Source organism: Microtus oregoni, unplaced genomic scaffold (genome assembly GCF_018167655.1).
Source record: "Microtus oregoni isolate MIOR12 unplaced genomic scaffold, Mior012 000006F_ref0000085, whole genome shotgun sequence".
In the NCBI taxonomy this organism is placed as follows: Eukaryota; Metazoa; Chordata; class Mammalia; order Rodentia; family Cricetidae; genus Microtus; species Microtus oregoni.
Genome location: NW_024543065.1, coordinates 5,952,852 through 5,969,853, shown reverse-complemented (window position 1 = coordinate 5,969,853; position 17,002 = coordinate 5,952,852). Strand labels below are relative to the sequence as shown.

The following is a 17,002-nucleotide window of genomic DNA, read 5'->3' as shown; positions in this document are numbered from 1 at the left end:
TCTTGTCGCATTCTCCTTAATCCCGGCCCCTGCTATGCTCAAGTTCTTTATCAATCCTCTCTACAAACAGCAATGGTCTCAGTAAGGTGGGGTAACTAGAGACGCACTGCATGGCTGTCAGGGATTGTTGAGGATGTTTGTGTCTCATTCTCTGATGCTCCAAGTTCAAGTGAGGACACTGTCGTTAAATCTAAGCCAAAGAAGTAAATCCCTAAATTTCGTAATTCTGGAGTCACCAACATTTGTTGGAAATTTGTCTTCTTGTTTGTTCAAATGAATGACTTATGTAATAGACCAGAAATGAACCACTCTGCATGCATGCATGCGCGCGCACACACACACACACACACACACACACACACGCACGCACACACGGTAACAACAACAAAAAGCACATTAGATCTACGGTTTTCTCAGGTGGTCATAATGTCTACTGGAAAATTTTTCTCACCTAAACAGCCCCCTCTTCTTTCCCTGGGAAGAAAGACCATCCAGGGGCATTTCTCTAAAAAGAAAGCAGGCTAAAGTCGGACTAAGGATGTGCGGGATGCAGGTTTGAGGTAGAAGAGTCAGAGCGAAAGATCATTCCTGTGACTATCATCCTCAAGGCCTTGCGAAACCAAGGGTAGAACATGCCATAGATAATGGGATTGAAAGTTGAATTAAAATACCCTAGCCAGAGGAAAACATTATACAAATCTTCCGGGGTTGTAAAATCAATGAAAGGGTCTATGATTGTCAAGACAAAAAATGGCAGCCAGCACAACACAAACACTCCCATGACGATGCTTAAGGTCTTGGTGGCCTTGCTTTCCTTTTTGGATGTGGCCTTCGCTTTGCTTTCTGAGGTGGCCTGTTTTGTCCCTGTGCCAATCTGCCTGGCATGCTTCCGGGCAACTGTGAAAATGTGTATGTAGATCCCCACCATGACTGTCCCAGGCAGGAAGAAGGCTATGAAGGAAGCTAGCACCCCCCAGAGCTTGTTAAATATCAACACACAGAAACCTGTACAGTCAACGGCTGCAACAAAGTCCTCGACACCGATCAGATTTAATTCTGAGAATACCAAACCAAAGGCAAAAAAGATGGGAATTGACCAACTGACAAGTAGAAAGACCTCTATGACAGGGATGGTGATTTTGGTGACGTAGTGCAGGGGGTCACACACAGCATAGTAGCGGTCAACTGAGATGAAGCAGAGGTGGAAAATGGAAGTGGTGCAGAGCATGATGTCACAGCAGCTGTGAACTTTGCAAAAGAGGTCTCCAAAATACCAGCAGGACTCGAGGGACCTGATCATGCTGAAAGGCATGACCACGCAGCTCAACAGGAAGTCCGTGGTGGCCATAGAGAGAATAAGGAAGTTGGTTGGGGAGTGGAGCTGTTTGAAGTGGGCAACAGAAATGATCACGGCCATGTTTCCCAGCATGGTCGTCACTATTGCTCCAATCATGACAAGGTACATGGCGCAGACAACGTATGTGGGCCTTGCCTTCCTAGGGCAGGAATTGTTGGTCGCAGCAAAGCAAAACTGTGCTTCTGGAGCGCTCCAGAGGTCAGGCACACTCATTGCCATTGTCTTGTGGGTAGTATGAGTCCTTTTCTGAAGAGCTGCGTTTCTTTCTGTGAAAAAAGAAAAAGAACAATAAAACCCTTGGTGGGGCCTTTGTCCATGTAATCTTAGCTAGCCTGCACGTCTGAACCAACTTGAAAGTCCCTAGGAACCAGGAATGTTTTCTCCAAGCCTTATGTGTATTATGAATCATTTTGGATCTTTCCAAAGTGTGGACTATGATTCTGAGGTGGGAGGCTGCAAGTTTGCATTCTGACTAGCTCTCAGGAGAGGACGACAGTATTAGTTTGAGGCCACACCCTGAGCAGGAAGGCAACTGAAAAATCTTGAATTGATACTCTTATCCAACACCCATATATCCCAGGCGGAAGCATATGCCATCTTATTAATTTAATAGACCTAACTCCATATGCTGATCAAGAATTTTTCCTGTGCAGTTCTATTAACCTATTTTCTATATTAAAGCCCACTCGAGAATGATCATGAGTTGTAGAATTGTAGATCAGATTGAATGATGATTATAATCCACAGCTGTACTGTTTCTTTTGCAGATCCTTCTTCTCTGTGAACAGCCACAAACGCTTGTGCCTCTGCCTGCGAGAAGCCTGTCTCTTTGCAATGTGAAGAATAGAGTCTTCAGAACTGAGAGGAAAAGTGTGGCCAACATTGCAAGACTATACATCAATAATATGAAAAATAAAGAAAAATGACTAAAATAACAGACTCCATAAATCTCAGGGGCTCTCGCTTCTTTTAGCATCTGCATTCAGGAAGTAGAGTTGTGTTTGAGGATCCGCAGGGAGATCAGTTCAAGTTTCGTATTGTTAACAACTTTGACATATGGGTGTATGTTGTTTAACCTGTCAAGTTATGACTTTAATAAGCTGAAAACAATGGAACTGACTCACCCAGGCTTTGGCACGGGTTTGTTTTTCCAGTGACCATGCTAGACACTTTTTTCCAAGAGCCAATAGCAAGCATTTGTGAGATCAAGAACCAATGGACTGAAGAAATGGACTTTGGCTGAGAACAGACTAAAACTCACTGACCCCTTGGGAAAGTGACCACACAAATGCATCCTGAACCATGATTACATGAAGAAGGTGGTACTAAGAACACAGCAGCTTTGACATCGGAATTTCTATCATTGGCTGTGATGCTTCAGTAACGGTTCCAGTGTCTGTGCATTGTTTGACATATTACTGCTATAGCACATTTTATTAGCTGTGGATATAGAAATTTTACTCTTAAAGTTAGCATTGATTTCTTTTTTAATTGTATCAACTAATATGGCAATTAAAATGAAGTGGAGAAATTAAGCAGCAGCAGTCAACTATAAGACAGGAAAGCATTTATAAAGCTCCACACAACACAATCAGACCCACAGCACAGATTATTTGAGTGTATATCGCTTTGGCTCCCAAGCTGTGAGACTAAAAATTAATAAAATCTTAAACACCCAGTTACTTCATTGAATAAATTAACTTTCCCAAGTCATTGTGACACACACTTTTAATCCCAACAACTCAGGAGGCAGGGGCAGGTGGAGATCTGTGAGTTAAAGGCCAGCCTACACTACACAGAGAGGGTTCTAAGACAGCCAGGATTGTCACAGAGAGAAACCCTGTCTCAAAAAAAAAAAAAATTGTTTTTATTTTAAAGACTAACTTTAGAGATAACCAAAAATCACAAAACCCCTTGGGCATTTCCCACTGCTGCTTATTCACCAAAATTTCATTTCCCAAATGTAATTGTACAATCTCCAATATGTTACCGTATGGTTATTAAAGTTTTAAGTTTCAGTTTTATCAGTCTAATGCTGAAGGGAGCAGGCAAAAGTACCTTGACCTGAGTGCTGCTGTTTTGACTTCAGACTCCAATTTTACCTGTAGATGAAACAAAACTCTGGACCCAAAGCCCAAGGAGAGCTGGGAACCCTTCAATAACTGACCCACTTCCTCTTTGGCTACAGAAATAATAGTTACGCATTTGGAAGGAGCCGATGAATCTTATTGGTGGGAGGGAAAAGCTTGCATTGTATGTTGGTTGACAACAATGGAACATTCAACGAAGCCTCTAATCGCTAAATCCCGATTGGTGCAAATTGTAGCCGTAACTGGGCAACAAATGTTTACGGTGTCTTTTAGGCTTAAAATCTTGCTTCAACTGGCATTCGGGGTCGCAGTTCAGCTGCTGAGTCTGTCTCCTGCAGCCCTGATCCATCCGCCCCCTCCGCTTTCCTTCCTCTTTTGTGCTACCCTGCATTAAATCTTGTTCTGCAGTAACCTCTGGGTCCACTTGGATTGATTCGGAGCCTCGGACCATAACAAAGCCACAGAAAAGCGAGCTTACCCCGAGGTAGTAAAGTATATTTTTGAGAGGAGGTGGGGGTCCAAGCCAAGATAGTGAGCTTTGTGAGCTGCACCCCAGTCAGAGGGTTTCTTAAAACGTGGAACAAATCACTTATAGCTGCTACCAGCATCTGTTCTCCTTGCTGTTGCATAGTTAGTGTGTACTAAGGAAATAGTTAAAGGTTCGATTGTGGCAGAAGATACACTAAAATATAGTTGCATGTACTTGAGAGATAATTAAACAGATAAACATTAGCTAAAAATAGAAGGAAAAGTAAAGCACACCCAGTATTTTAAAATGTTTACCTGAAAGAAGAGTTAAGATAATGTCACTAAATTCCTATCCTGAGCTCCTGGCCAGCAGCTGCAAACACCTATCTGACCGCTGGGTAGTGCTTTGTTATAACCAAACTGTCAGGGAGGTGAACAGAGATGAATTTTTGGGTGCAATTTTAAAGCTTGACATGCTGAAGATTCCCCTCCCTACATTAAATTAATTAAAATGTAATTCAATTTTCAAATTAAAAAAAAATTAAAAGAATTTTTTTAAACAATAAAACCTGAAGTCCTTCCTAGCCTCACAATAGTCACAATAGGAAGTGACTCCCTTAATCTTCTTTTAAACCATAACATTTCCCCCAAACGTGAGCAGCAGAGGGGTAAATTAATTTCTGTATTTCGTATCATCACTCAGAAAAGCATGGGAAATTGTCAGTTATTTTCAGAAGTGGGAAAAAAGACTGGCTTATAATTCTGAAGAGGAGAAAGAAATGCGACTTCTTCATTCAGCACTGGCTCTGGAGAGAAAGGTCTGCACACTAATGAAGCAGACACAGACTGTGGAATACTGATTTTGGCAATGTAGGATGGACCTGGTGTGTACACTTTTATCCCAGCATTCTGGAGGATGAGGCAGGAGGACCACAAACTGGAGGCCAGCCTAGAAGACATAGCAAGACTACATCTTACATCTCAAAAAACTAGAAAGAAAGCAACATATTGCCCCAAACTGAAAAAAGGGCGGGGGGGACTTCATGTGATGATTTTCTCCAGATATTCAATGCTTAAAGTATATCAATGTGTATGTATATCTCACAGTTGAGAGATAGTATTCCACAGTCCAATGATAAAAATATACCAGAAAAAAAAACTAGAAGACAAATCACATCAGATATTCCAGACAACTTTTTTCTATTTTAACTGTTAGATACCTCAAACATCCTGCTTTGGGGCCTCTTTGCAAAAGCACTGATTTCCTCTTCCCCAGTGCTTCTCACTCCTGCCTGGTTTCTTAGGTAAGGGAGCATGTGGGATAACAAGAGATCTGCTCTCTCCATGGCTCTTTAGAATTACAGTGAGATTTTTGGAATGTCCCAGATTTATTTTTACAGATCAGTATTCAAAGTGTGGTTCCCCTCTATAGACCAATCACACACACACCCCACAACGCCACCCCAAAACAATCTGAATTTCTTTCCCTCTCATAATGCAATCTCCGTTACTTTACCAGTATTTAGTTCCCTAATGCGTAATTCAGAGTGACAGCGATTGAACCAAGAGTAACCAACGTGCCAGTCTCTTACCAAACAAAGGAGCACCGTGCTCCCTCAGTCTGCTCCTCCTGGCTCATTTCCCACTCTGTAGCAGACACATGGGACATGGGCTCCCACTCCTGGGGCGGCTCCTGGCCGGCTGCTCTGGGCTCTGTATTTAAGCATGAGATGCGCCTCTCGAGGCTGCACCTCCTATGTCCTCACGGTCTGCAGTTGACCCTTTCACATCCTTCACTCTGCTGCCAGTTGAGATCACAGGAAGCCACCCGAGAATGGGCCCCAGACAACACACTAGGTTTGTAATTGTGGCCTCAGGGGCAAGTAGGATTTGTCTTGCACAAGGTCAAAGGTGGGGAAAGCAGGAAGAGGGAAAGAAGGAGCAGAGAAACACAGGCGGAGACAGAGAAGGAGAAAATAATCCAGCAAATGTTCACCTTACCTCTTGTGCTAGATTGGTTGTTTGTTTTTAATCTAGATGCTAAATTATGGGTCTTTTTCAAAAATGTGCTTTAATTATGTGTCTAGGTGGGAGGGGTATGTGTGCAGGAGTGAGGTGCCCTGAGGTCAGAGACTTAGCATTTCCCTGGAGCTGGAGTTGCAGGCAATAGTGAGCACACTGATGTGGGTGCAGGGAAATACACTCAGCTCCTCTGCTTCAGCAGTATGCACTCCTAATCTCTGGACCATGCCATCTCTCTGGCCGCCATTGGCTCTTTGAAACGGGGTGTACTGTGCAGTATTGGCTGGCCTGAAACTTGCTAGTTAGAGTGGGCAGGCCTCCAGCTTGTCAGCAACAGAAAATACATCACTGTCAATTCTCCACAAAGGAATTTACTTTGTAAACATCATGTTGCTGGGTGTTTTTAATACACCTATATTCCTTGTATTAAGGAAGCAAAACAGGAGGATTGCTACAAGCTACCAACCTGGGCAATATAAGGAAACATGTGTCTTTAAAAAAAAACAGGCAAGCAGAATGACAGCGGAAGAGGAGGGTCTAGTCACAGCTCAGTGATAGAGTCTGCCTCACACACAGGAGTCTTGACTTTGATGATCTCAGCATGCCCCCATGAGGATACAGGAAATGGGACAAGTCCGTCATGATATGGATAGCTTCATAATTGTTGGGGACCGTGAAGTCTGTACATTGTTTCAGATCATTTCCGTTATTCACTGAGACCTCAAAATTATTAAAATTCAGCTTAAGCATTTCTTTAAAAAAATAGATTCAAATCGTTCATATCTAAACCAAATTGTTAAAAATTAACTTTGTTGCCTTCTCTGAGGAATTTACTCTTGAAAACAAACAAGAGAGATAATAGCATGGCTTGGAAATGCTGAAATTTGATTGATGTCCTCACCTGGGATGATTTATGTGCTCACTTGGGATGACAAGACTCACCTTACCACACTTTTCAAGTGGAGAACAGATAAATGTGTAATGTAGAGTTATTTTTTACAATGTGGGTTAGTGTGTATTTGTGAGTGTGTATGAGGGAGAGAGAAAGAGAGACACGAGTGTGTATGTAAGTGTGTGGGAGTGCCAGGCTTGTGCCACTGTATCCGGTGTGAAGGTCAGAGAGCAATCTCAGTTGACCTCCACCTTTCTGCTTGTTTAAGATGGGTCTCTTTGGGCTGGCTGACCCTTGAGCTCTTGGACATTCTCCTGTCTCCGTCTCCCACTTCCCAAAAGACCCCTGAGCTGCTCCATGTGGATTTTTTTTTGGGGGGGGGGGGGGGGAGGCTACAGACCCGAGCTCAGATTGTCAGGCCCTTACACTGAGCCATCTCTCAGGCCTGGTTTTACTAATTTTGATATTTTCAATAGTGTGCAGCCATGAAAACAGAAAGGAAAATAATATTTTAAAAGCAGTTAAGCTCAGAACGTGGTTTAAGGTCTCTTAGAGGATCTAAAGGCAAAGACAGAGCAAACAAAGGTTAGCAGTTGGAAACTTCTCCTGCCAGGGACTATAAAACCAGGCCGCTGATGGGATTACGGAACCCAGAAGCATGAAACCAACCCCTTGGTTTCTCCGAGTTCTGAGATGAGGCTGTTAGCTGGTTCCACAGGAGCTTGGAAGGAGCCCTCTGTAAGGTGAATTCTTGCTATTTAATAGTTGCTCATATTGTTACTTTTGCATAAATTATTTTACCAGAGAACTGATTTCAATCTAAAAATGTTTTAAGTGTGCATGCCTCTATCCCCCCTCACACACATATATACCTACATAAATAAATACAGCAATGTTAAAAAGTTAAATGCAGGTTTACTGAAAAGATTCCCTAAAATTACTTTCAGGCTATCTGCATAATGTATATGAAATACAAGTTTATTTTGTAGCTCACTTTCAAGATGTCTTACTATGTACATAAAAGTATTCTAAAAATTTTTTAAAAACCACCTGTGACCTAGACATTTGTGATAAGGCATATTTAATATATCTCTACATTGATATTTAAAAGGGAGGGTGGAGAAGGTCAGAGAGGAAACCAGCACCTATATGGGAGCTAAGGTTTTTAAGAGAATTGAGTCAAATAAAGTGGTTCACTAAGAGCTTCCACGAATCTTACCAGTGTTTCCTTGAATTCCTAAAGCACAATTAGACAGGATCCAAAACCGATAGTACTTTAAATTCTTTATTTTGAAGTCAGTCTTCGTCTTGTCTTTATTCTATGTGACAATTCATATTTCTTCTGTATGGTTTTTTACTGTTGTCTTTAGCAGTCAGAACTAACTGCACTCTGGATGCAGACTTAATTAACCAATGAATGTCTTGATTAACCAGTTAAAATCGTGGGAAGGAGCTTAGGTAGCTCACAGAGCTGCAGTTGCTGAAACATCATGGATAGACCAGTGTTTGCCGTGACCTGGTACCTTAGTTACTATTCTACTGCTATGAAGAGACACCATGACCAAGGCAACTTATAGAAGAAACTGTTTATTGGGGGATCACAGTTTCAAAGGGCAAGCATGGCAGTAGGCAGCCACTGGGACAGTAGCTGAGAGCTTACATCTTGGGGCACAAGCTCTAGACACAGAGAGAGACCTAACTGGGGATGGCTGGGCTATTGAAAACTCAAAGCCACTCCCCAGTGTCACTTCTCCAGCAAGGCCACACCTCTTAATCCTCTCAACACAGTTATGCTAACTGTATTCAAACATGTGGTTTAATTCTCATCACACCATCACACCTAGATTTGTAAGGGTCAAATTAGTGTCACTTCCTGTATTTAATTCAGATTTATTCAGGGTTTTTTTTTTTTCTTAGTGTGCTTCGGGATAGAGATTTGCAGTTTCTGAATTGGAAAGAAATATTTTTCCTGACACGATATGCTCAAGAGCTTTGCGAAACCACGGGTAGAAAAAGCCATGGATGAGGGGGTTGCAAGTAGAGTTGAAATACCCAAGCCATACCAGAAGATCGAGCACTATGACGGGTGTGGAGTAGTCTAAATACGGGTCAATCAAAACAGCCAGAAAGCAAGGCAACCAACACGCTAGAAATACCCCCATGACGATGCCCAGGGTCTTAGCTGCTTTCCTATCCTTTTTCTTAGACAGATTTTTTCCTACTTCTCCTTTTGTATTCTCAGGCATACTGTTGAGGGCTCGAGCATGTCGTTTGGAAACAATAAAAATTTTACCATAAATACCAACCATGATGGAGCCAGGTGTGAAGAAGCAAATAGTGAATAGTATTGTCCCCCAAAATCTGTTGAACGTAAGTGCACAGAAATTGAAGCAAGCGACAAGAATCTGGTAGCTCTGCATACCGGAAACATTGGCCTCTGATAGAACTAAGCCAAAAGAAAAAAGAGCTGGGGCCGCCCAGCAAAAGGCCAGCAGTCTCTTGATCACGGACACCGTCATGGTGGTGGTGTAGTGCAAAGGATAGCATACCGCATAAAACCTGTCGATGGCAATGGAGCACAGGTGGAATATGGAGGTCAGGCTTAGCATCATGTCGAAGCTGGCGTGGAATTTGCAAAAGCTGTCCCCGAAATACCAGCAGCTCTCCACTGATCTCACCATGCTGTAAGGCATGATGACAAAACCCAGCAGGAAATCCGTGGTTGCCATGGAGAGGATCAGAAAGTTGGTGGGAGAGTGGAGCTGTTTGAAATGTGATATGGAAATCATTATTACCAAGTTTCCAAAGATGGTGATAATCATGGCTCCTGTCATAAAGGAGTACATTATTACACGGACACGGAAAGAGCGATTGGTGGGAGGACAGGTTTTGTTCCCAAGTTTTGGACAGCTGGATAAGTCTTCGGGAATGTATGCTAGATCCATGGTGCTTTATCCTTCAATACCTGTCCAGGAGGATGTCAGGATTTCTTATTTTCTTCAAATCATCACAGAGAACTTCACCTGCCAGGAGTACATCAATGTTCAAAGTATTCTGCGTTAATTCACTCTAAATATCAGTAATTCAAAAATTCAAAATTATACCTACTGTGTATTTTCTGAGTTAGTTGCCTCAGAAGGAAAATGAAAAGCTTCAACTGTTTGTGCTTCCCTGTGTTAATGTTTTTATTTTTGTCTATCCATTCTCCCCTTTACTCGTCGTATGTTTCCCTAAATACTGTTTTTATTCCTGTAAAGAACTGGAAGATTTCCCATAATTTTTTGGTTGACATATATCATAAGTAACCTCATCCCCAGAACTTGAACTATAATAACCTTACATATCTCTCACCATAAAAACACTTAATATGCAAAATCTTAAGTCAAACTGCAAAGATTTTCCCTATGTATTTGTTCATTAGCTTGAATTCTTCACGTGCAAAAATTCTATAGCTATTTTAGGCAACAGAAATAACATATTGTCAAGGAAAACTGTTTATAAGTAATCATGTCAAACAGTTTACCACTGGGATATTTTATTTCTCTATTCAAGCTGATAAAGATGGCAAGTCTGCAGACACATTCATGTGCCCAAAGTCAAACAGGTAATGCAAGGTGTTTTTCTGCAATTAAAATCTATTGAAAGTTTGCTGAACACTTTCTTTGCAGCAAAAGACATAGAGACATAGCACTGAACTTCAACTCCATAAGCTAATTTCCTTAGCCTTAAAAATGAAAGTATCATAAACTATGCTCAAAATAAAAACTATGAGCCAGAGTGCTAACACAGAAAGCAAATATTTGTGCATGTCACTGAGTAATACAGACACTGCCGTTCCCCTAACCAATTCTCCAATTTCAGGACCTAGAACTAGCACTAACTATGATTCTCTGTTTATTTCTAGTTTCACGGGTCAGAAAATAATGATGAGTTCTATAGAACCCATTAAAAAATTGTCTCAAAATACAGAGTGGTGGCTCAGTCCACCACTCCACAGTCTGAGGAAGAAAGGTTGCCAGAATCTCAAACCTGACTGAGCTACATGCTGAGTTCCAGAGAAAAACCAGTTCAGAATCAAACAAATACACAGACAAATGAGTAAGTATCTTTAAGCACAAATTCTCAGCTGTAAATTCTGTTTTTACAGACTCCAAAACATTCCTAATCTAAAAGAAAAATTTTGTCCCAAGAGATTTGTGTTGATTTCTGTTAAACATGCTAAGTTAAAAGCAACAGGGTGATAGGATAAGTTTATGAGTAATTTCATAAAATAGATTAAGACTTTGTTATAAAACATGAATGGCGTGAATTGTACTAGGAAAGATAAAGTATATTCATTAAGATTTGTGGCTCAATAATTTCTGTTTCTTTCTCTACTGTCAACACTGAAGAAGACTGAAACAAGAAACACCACGTGAAGATGGCTGTAGGGCTGGCGGTCAGTCAGTTGATCATGTTCAGGTGTCACACTGACAGCTAAGGTAGAGATGAGGGAAACATTTCTCCCATGAGTTTATAACTTTGTGTGGGGCTTATACTCATAACATCAAAAATAAAAAGCAGCAACAGCTCCGAGTTCATACAAAAGCCTTGTTTGTTGACAATGGGCAGGGGTGTATTTTCTGAGCATTTTTTGAGAAGCTGGTAGGTGTAGGCCAATTTTTAGATGCTAGACGCTTACAAACAATGGGATTGAGAAGCTTCTGTTCCATAGAGCAGGGCAGAAAGTAAGAAAGAATTGTAGTGAGCTTTTCTTATAATTTACATGAAATGCTGCTTTATTTGGAAATTAGTAGAGCAGAAATTATCTACTAAAACTAAGTGTGGGAGAGTGTGTTAGACATGGAGTAGGAAGCAAGGAAGCTATTGAAACACATTTTTCATAAGGACCAGACTTACCTTTTTCAGAGGATGAAAGGGGGAGTCTAGGAAACATGCCTTGACTGACAGGCAGGTCAGTCTATGGCCCTGTGGGTATATCAAGTGTATATTTCAACATCTGTTTCCATGGAAATTCTGATGTAGGCTCCCCTCCCTTCAGTCCCTCACCTGGTCTCCACACTGTCTTGAAAATGTCTACTCTAGCCCGGTTTGTGGTGGCACATGTCTTTAATTCTAGCACTCAAGAGGTGGAGGTAGGCAGATATCTGTGCATTCAAGACCAGCCTGGTCTACAAAGCTAGTTCCAGGACAGCCAGAATTGCTACACAGACAAACTCTGTCTCAAAAAAGGAGAAAGAGGAGAAGGAGGAGAAGGAGGAGGAGGAGAACTTTGAATAAACAATATTATCTTCAAGAAGCCTGTGTGTGTGAGTGTGTGTGGGTGTGTGTGTGTGTGTGTTTGCTTGCTTGTTTGTTTATTTTCAAGTCAGAGTTTCTCTGGGTAGCCCTGACTTTCCTGAAGCCCTCTATTTAGATCAGGCTGCCATTGAACTCAAAATTTCTCCTGCCACCCAAGTGCTGTAATTAAAGGCAGAGGTCAGATACTATTTTTTAAAAAGAAGTTCGAGGCCAGCCTGGTCTATAAGAGCTAGTTCCAGGACAGGTTCCAAAGCTACAGAGAAACCTGTCTTAAAAAAAAAAAAAAAGCCAATAAAAAAATAAACAACAAAAAAAAACTTCCCCTGTTAGAATTAATCTCACAAAATTATTGATGTAACCAAAGAAATGAGAGAGTTGTGAGTCTGGTTCTGACTGTTTCAGATACTCTTTGCCTTCTAGCACTGCTCCTTGTCTTAAAGTAGATTTCTAAATAAAAAAAAAAAAAAAAGGAAGAGAGAGAGATAGCTTTCCACTTGCTTGCTAACCCTGATGACATAAAACAAAGCCATCTTTAAGGCAGGAATCACTTGTTAAATTAAATAGTAAGAAGCTAGCTCCAACACAGCATTGAAATCTAATTAGTAAAGCACTCTGACTCATGAAATTCAGTAATCTGTCTTGGAAAATGTTAAAATAATTGGACAACAGAAAACACTGTGTAAAACATAGCAAACAAACCCTTTCCTTCTGCCTCCCCTTCAAATACAAGCAAATCTCAGATAAATGCAAAAATTTTGGCCATCTGAAAGTTTCAAAACTATTTGCCCCAAATCCTTCTTTTATTTTGTTCTATTTTGCTTTGGGGACAGGGTCTTACTCTGTAACCAGAGCTGGTTTGGTATCCACAGAAGCCCTCCTTCTTCAGCCTCCCTGATGCTGGACTTACAGACAAAAACTATTACAGCCGTTATGCCAAGCCTCCGTTTGGTTCATTGCACTATCCCAGCTGCTCCACACATATGAAATATCTCAGATCCTGAAGTAGCCACGGCAGCTGCACAAGAGAACCAGTATTATAATCTAGCTCTCCTGGTCCCTTTTCCAGTGAACCCCCTTCATCACTTTCTGTATGTGATTCATTACTGTTTTATCTGTGCAGCAAAAGTATTTATGACCTCAGTCTGTCCAAATAAAATAATCTGTAGGCCAGTCCTGTTCTCATTTCCTGGGAATGGACTTGGAACAAAAAAATCAGGCCATTCCCCAAAAGTCGCAGCTTCACAATGTTTCCATGCTATCTGTACACTCATTGAATTGACAAGAACTCTTTCAGATCATAGAGATCTGACATTTCAGGTGTGGGCATTCTGTGTGGGATGAGGGAGCAGTTTTGACAAGCAAGGAGTGACAGAAAATCTTTAGTAAATGCTGCTTGCAGGGGAAGATATTAAAATAATACACAACATCTGGAAGTAACTTGAATAGTACATGTTATTTCTGTGAAGATAAGATGCCAAAGAAGAAAATGTGTCTTAGCATTACCAAAATACCTTGCAATTATTGAGTCATGCCTCATATAATTTTTGAAGTAAGCAAAAGCATTTTATATGTCACATGGAAACTTGTAAACGCAACTGAACAAATTTTGATGGAAATATTAAAGCCTTTCACAGGAATACTGTAATAATTATTTTCAAGTTAGGGAAACGAAACTCTACCTTTTTCTGTTATAACCCATGTATAACTCATTCTAATTCCCAAACATTTGTATTAGGGAAAAATGGTCAGTATGTTTCCAATTCTTTTTAGGATGTGGTACCTTTTGTTTCTTGTGTTCGTTTCACTTCATTGAGTCTCTTCTGGTGGCTTGGCGGGTGTGATGCAAGAAGTTCTGGAAAGTCCAGTGCAGAGAATTAACATACCTGCTTATGTAGGTTTGTCTCTGCTCTCAAGAGGGCTGCAGTGAAGAGGGCAGGTCCAGGATGCTAGGAGAAGTCTTCACTACAGATCCCCGATGTAATTACTATTTAACTTTCTTCCCGGGAGGATATCATAATAGTCTGTGTATTTCAGTGTCCCTGCAAATGTCTGTTTCTTTTTTCCAAATGAAGGACAATAATTTCAGGCCTGATGTCTTGGATATACTAAAATTATATTGACATATGAAACTAAACTAAATATTGTCTGATGATATCCAAGCAAAGAATAATTGTCTTTTTATTATTTATTTATTTTTCCCAGCCCAATCACAGTTTCTCCTCCCAATCCCTACCCCAAACCTCCTCTCTCCCCCTCCCCATCCACGCCTCCTCCTTTCTCTTCAGAAAAGGGCAGGCTTCCCGTCTATATCAGCGGGCCATGTCGTATCAAGTTGCAGTAAGACTAAGCACCTCCTCACCTAATGAGGCTGGATGAGGCAACCCAGTAGGAGGGAAGATTCCCAAAAGCAGGTAACAAGAGTCAGAGACAGGCCCTGTTCACACTGTTAGGAGACTCACCAGAAGACCAAGCTACACAACTGTGACATATGTGCAGAGGGCCTAGGTCAGTCCTGCAAGATCTCTGGTTGGCGCTTGAGTCTCTGTGAGTCCCTAGGAGCCCACGTTAGTTAATTCTGTGAGTTTTCTTATGTTGTTCTTGGTTCCTCTGGCTCCCATATTCCTTCACCCTTCTCTTCTAATGTTCTACTGTGGATCTCTACAACTGTTTCCATCAGTTGCTGTGTGAAGCCTCTCTGGCAATAATTTTATGACTATCATTAGTGTTTTTGTTTTCTTACCATTTTGGAAATCAGTATGATGGGAAACTGGGAACCGATCTACCTCAAGACCTAGCTCTATTACTCCTGGATATATCTACCATACCACAAGGACACTTGCTCAACAATGCTCACAGCAGCTTTAGTCATAATAGCCAGAAACTGGAAGCAACCTAGATATCTATCAACCAAAGAATCTATAAAGAAAATGTGGCACGTTTATACAGTGGAGTATTTATTTATTACTCATCTGTTAAAAACAATGACATCATGAAGTTTGCCAGAAAATGGATGGAACTAGAAAATGACATCCTGAGTAAGGACACCCAGACCCAGAAAGACCAACATGGTGTATAGTCACTTATAAATGGATATCAGTTATAATAAAGAAAGGAAAATTATACTTTAATCCACAGATCCAAAGAAGCTAAGGAACAAGGAAGGCTCAAGGGGAGCCACATGGATCTCACTGGGAAGGAGAAATAGAATAAACATCACAGGTGGACAGGGGAGGGGGAGTTGGATGGGGGCGGGCATGGAAACAGGAGGGATCAGGTTGGGGGAGGATAGAGGGAGAGAATACTGGGAAAGACAACTGGAATCTTGGGGCATCTCTGGGATGAGCTAGAAACCTAGTGCAATGGAAACTCCCAGGCGTCTCTGAGAGTGACCCGACCTAAGACTCCCGGCAACAGGAAATGCAGGGTCTTAACCAGTCATCTACTGTGACCAGGCACTATATCCAGTGGAGAGATTGGGACCCCAACCGAGCACATAACCTTTGACCTACAATTTACTCTGCCTAAATGATACTTTGGGTTAAGGTGACACAGAAATTATGGAAGTGGCCAATGACTGGACCAGCTTGAAACCCACATCCAGAGAGAAGCACATCTTTGACACTGCCTGGAGGGGCAGGACCCAGAGGCTGGACAGCCCAGGGACCTAGGATAAAACCAAAGAATAATTGTCTTAGTCCTGAAAGGTTTTCGTTTCCCCTCTGAGTGAGAAGATGTTGGTATGGAAAGGACGTATTTGTTTTTACTTCAATGATTTGTATAGTTTGACTAAAGTGCTTGGTTGAGGTGCAGGGGATAAAGGGAAAGAGAAGAGGAGAATGTATCAAATCATTTCATCTTAAAAACTAATCAAGAGATGGGAGAAGTGTTCATGAGGTCCCACTCACTCATCCTTGAGGAGATAAGAACAGCTGAAGGTTCCTGGGAGAGGTGGGAAGCATTCTTTAATGTTGTAGAAACTATTAAGTTATTCAGGCTCCAGTACATAAACCCACAGCCATGCATTTACAGGTGACTGATTAAACCCAGTAGGTAGGTACACACCACATGCACACACCACACACACCGCACACACACACACACACACACACACACACACACACCACATACATCACACATACCATACACATACAACACACATCACACAAACACCACACGCACACACCACACATACCATACACATATTACACACATACATACACCATGCACATACTGCACACACACACACCACAAATATACCACACACATACACCACACACCACACGCACACACACACACACACCACACACATACACCACACACCACACACACACCACACACACTACACACACACACCACACACACCACACATATACTACACACACACACACACCACACATATACCGCACACACACACAAACACACACAGAGCAAATTAACAAATAAAAAAATTGTAAAATAGAGGAACACTTGCTGAAGAGAGCTTCATAGGGAGTGGGAAGGAATAAAAGTAATAAGGGATGAATTGACCAAATATATATTTGTATATGAAGCGGTCAAAGAATAATAAAAATGAAAACAAAATGACTAAATCTCTTAGGCTCTAATATGCTAGATTAGTTCCCATCTCTCTACCTGGCTTATATAGTTTCTTTTTTGGAATTTTTCTATCTTTTTTATTTTATGCTTTTAGTCTTTTTAACCATTCCACTTCTTCAGGCTGTGAGGAGCCGACTTAGCAGAAGGACAGTGTGGACAGGGAGGCAGCTTTGCGTCTACAGAAAAGTGACAGGGCCATCTTGCAACTGCGTTTGAGCAGGACTAATATTTAATCTGGTTACTTTTAACTCTGCTGTGAGCTAAGGTCAAAGCAAA

The 17,002-nt window shown here is 41.4% G+C and overlaps 2 protein-coding genes across 2 annotated transcripts; both read right to left on the bottom strand.

The window, feature by feature from the left end:
- Positions 1-532: 532 nt before the first annotated feature.
- On the bottom strand, positions 533-1,570 carry LOC121449024 (trace amine-associated receptor 4). The gene has a single exon (XM_041653225.1). The coding sequence runs from the start codon at positions 1,568-1,570 to the stop codon at positions 533-535; it is 1,038 nt and encodes a 345-aa protein (XP_041509159.1).
- Positions 1,571-8,736: 7,166 nt separating this feature from the next.
- Positions 8,737-9,774, bottom strand: LOC121450200 (trace amine-associated receptor 3). The gene has a single exon (XM_041655037.1). The coding sequence runs from the start codon at positions 9,772-9,774 to the stop codon at positions 8,743-8,745; it is 1,032 nt and encodes a 343-aa protein (XP_041510971.1). The 3' UTR covers positions 8,737-8,742.
- Positions 9,775-17,002: the final 7,228 nt, after the last annotated feature.

Coding starts and splice junctions, on each gene's coding strand:
- LOC121449024 (XM_041653225.1), bottom strand. CDS start 1,570: ATGAGTGTGCCTGACCTCTGGAGCGCTCCAGAAGCACAGTTTTGCTTT.
- LOC121450200 (XM_041655037.1), bottom strand. CDS start 9,774: ATGGATCTAGCATACATTCCCGAAGACTTATCCAGCTGTCCAAAACTT.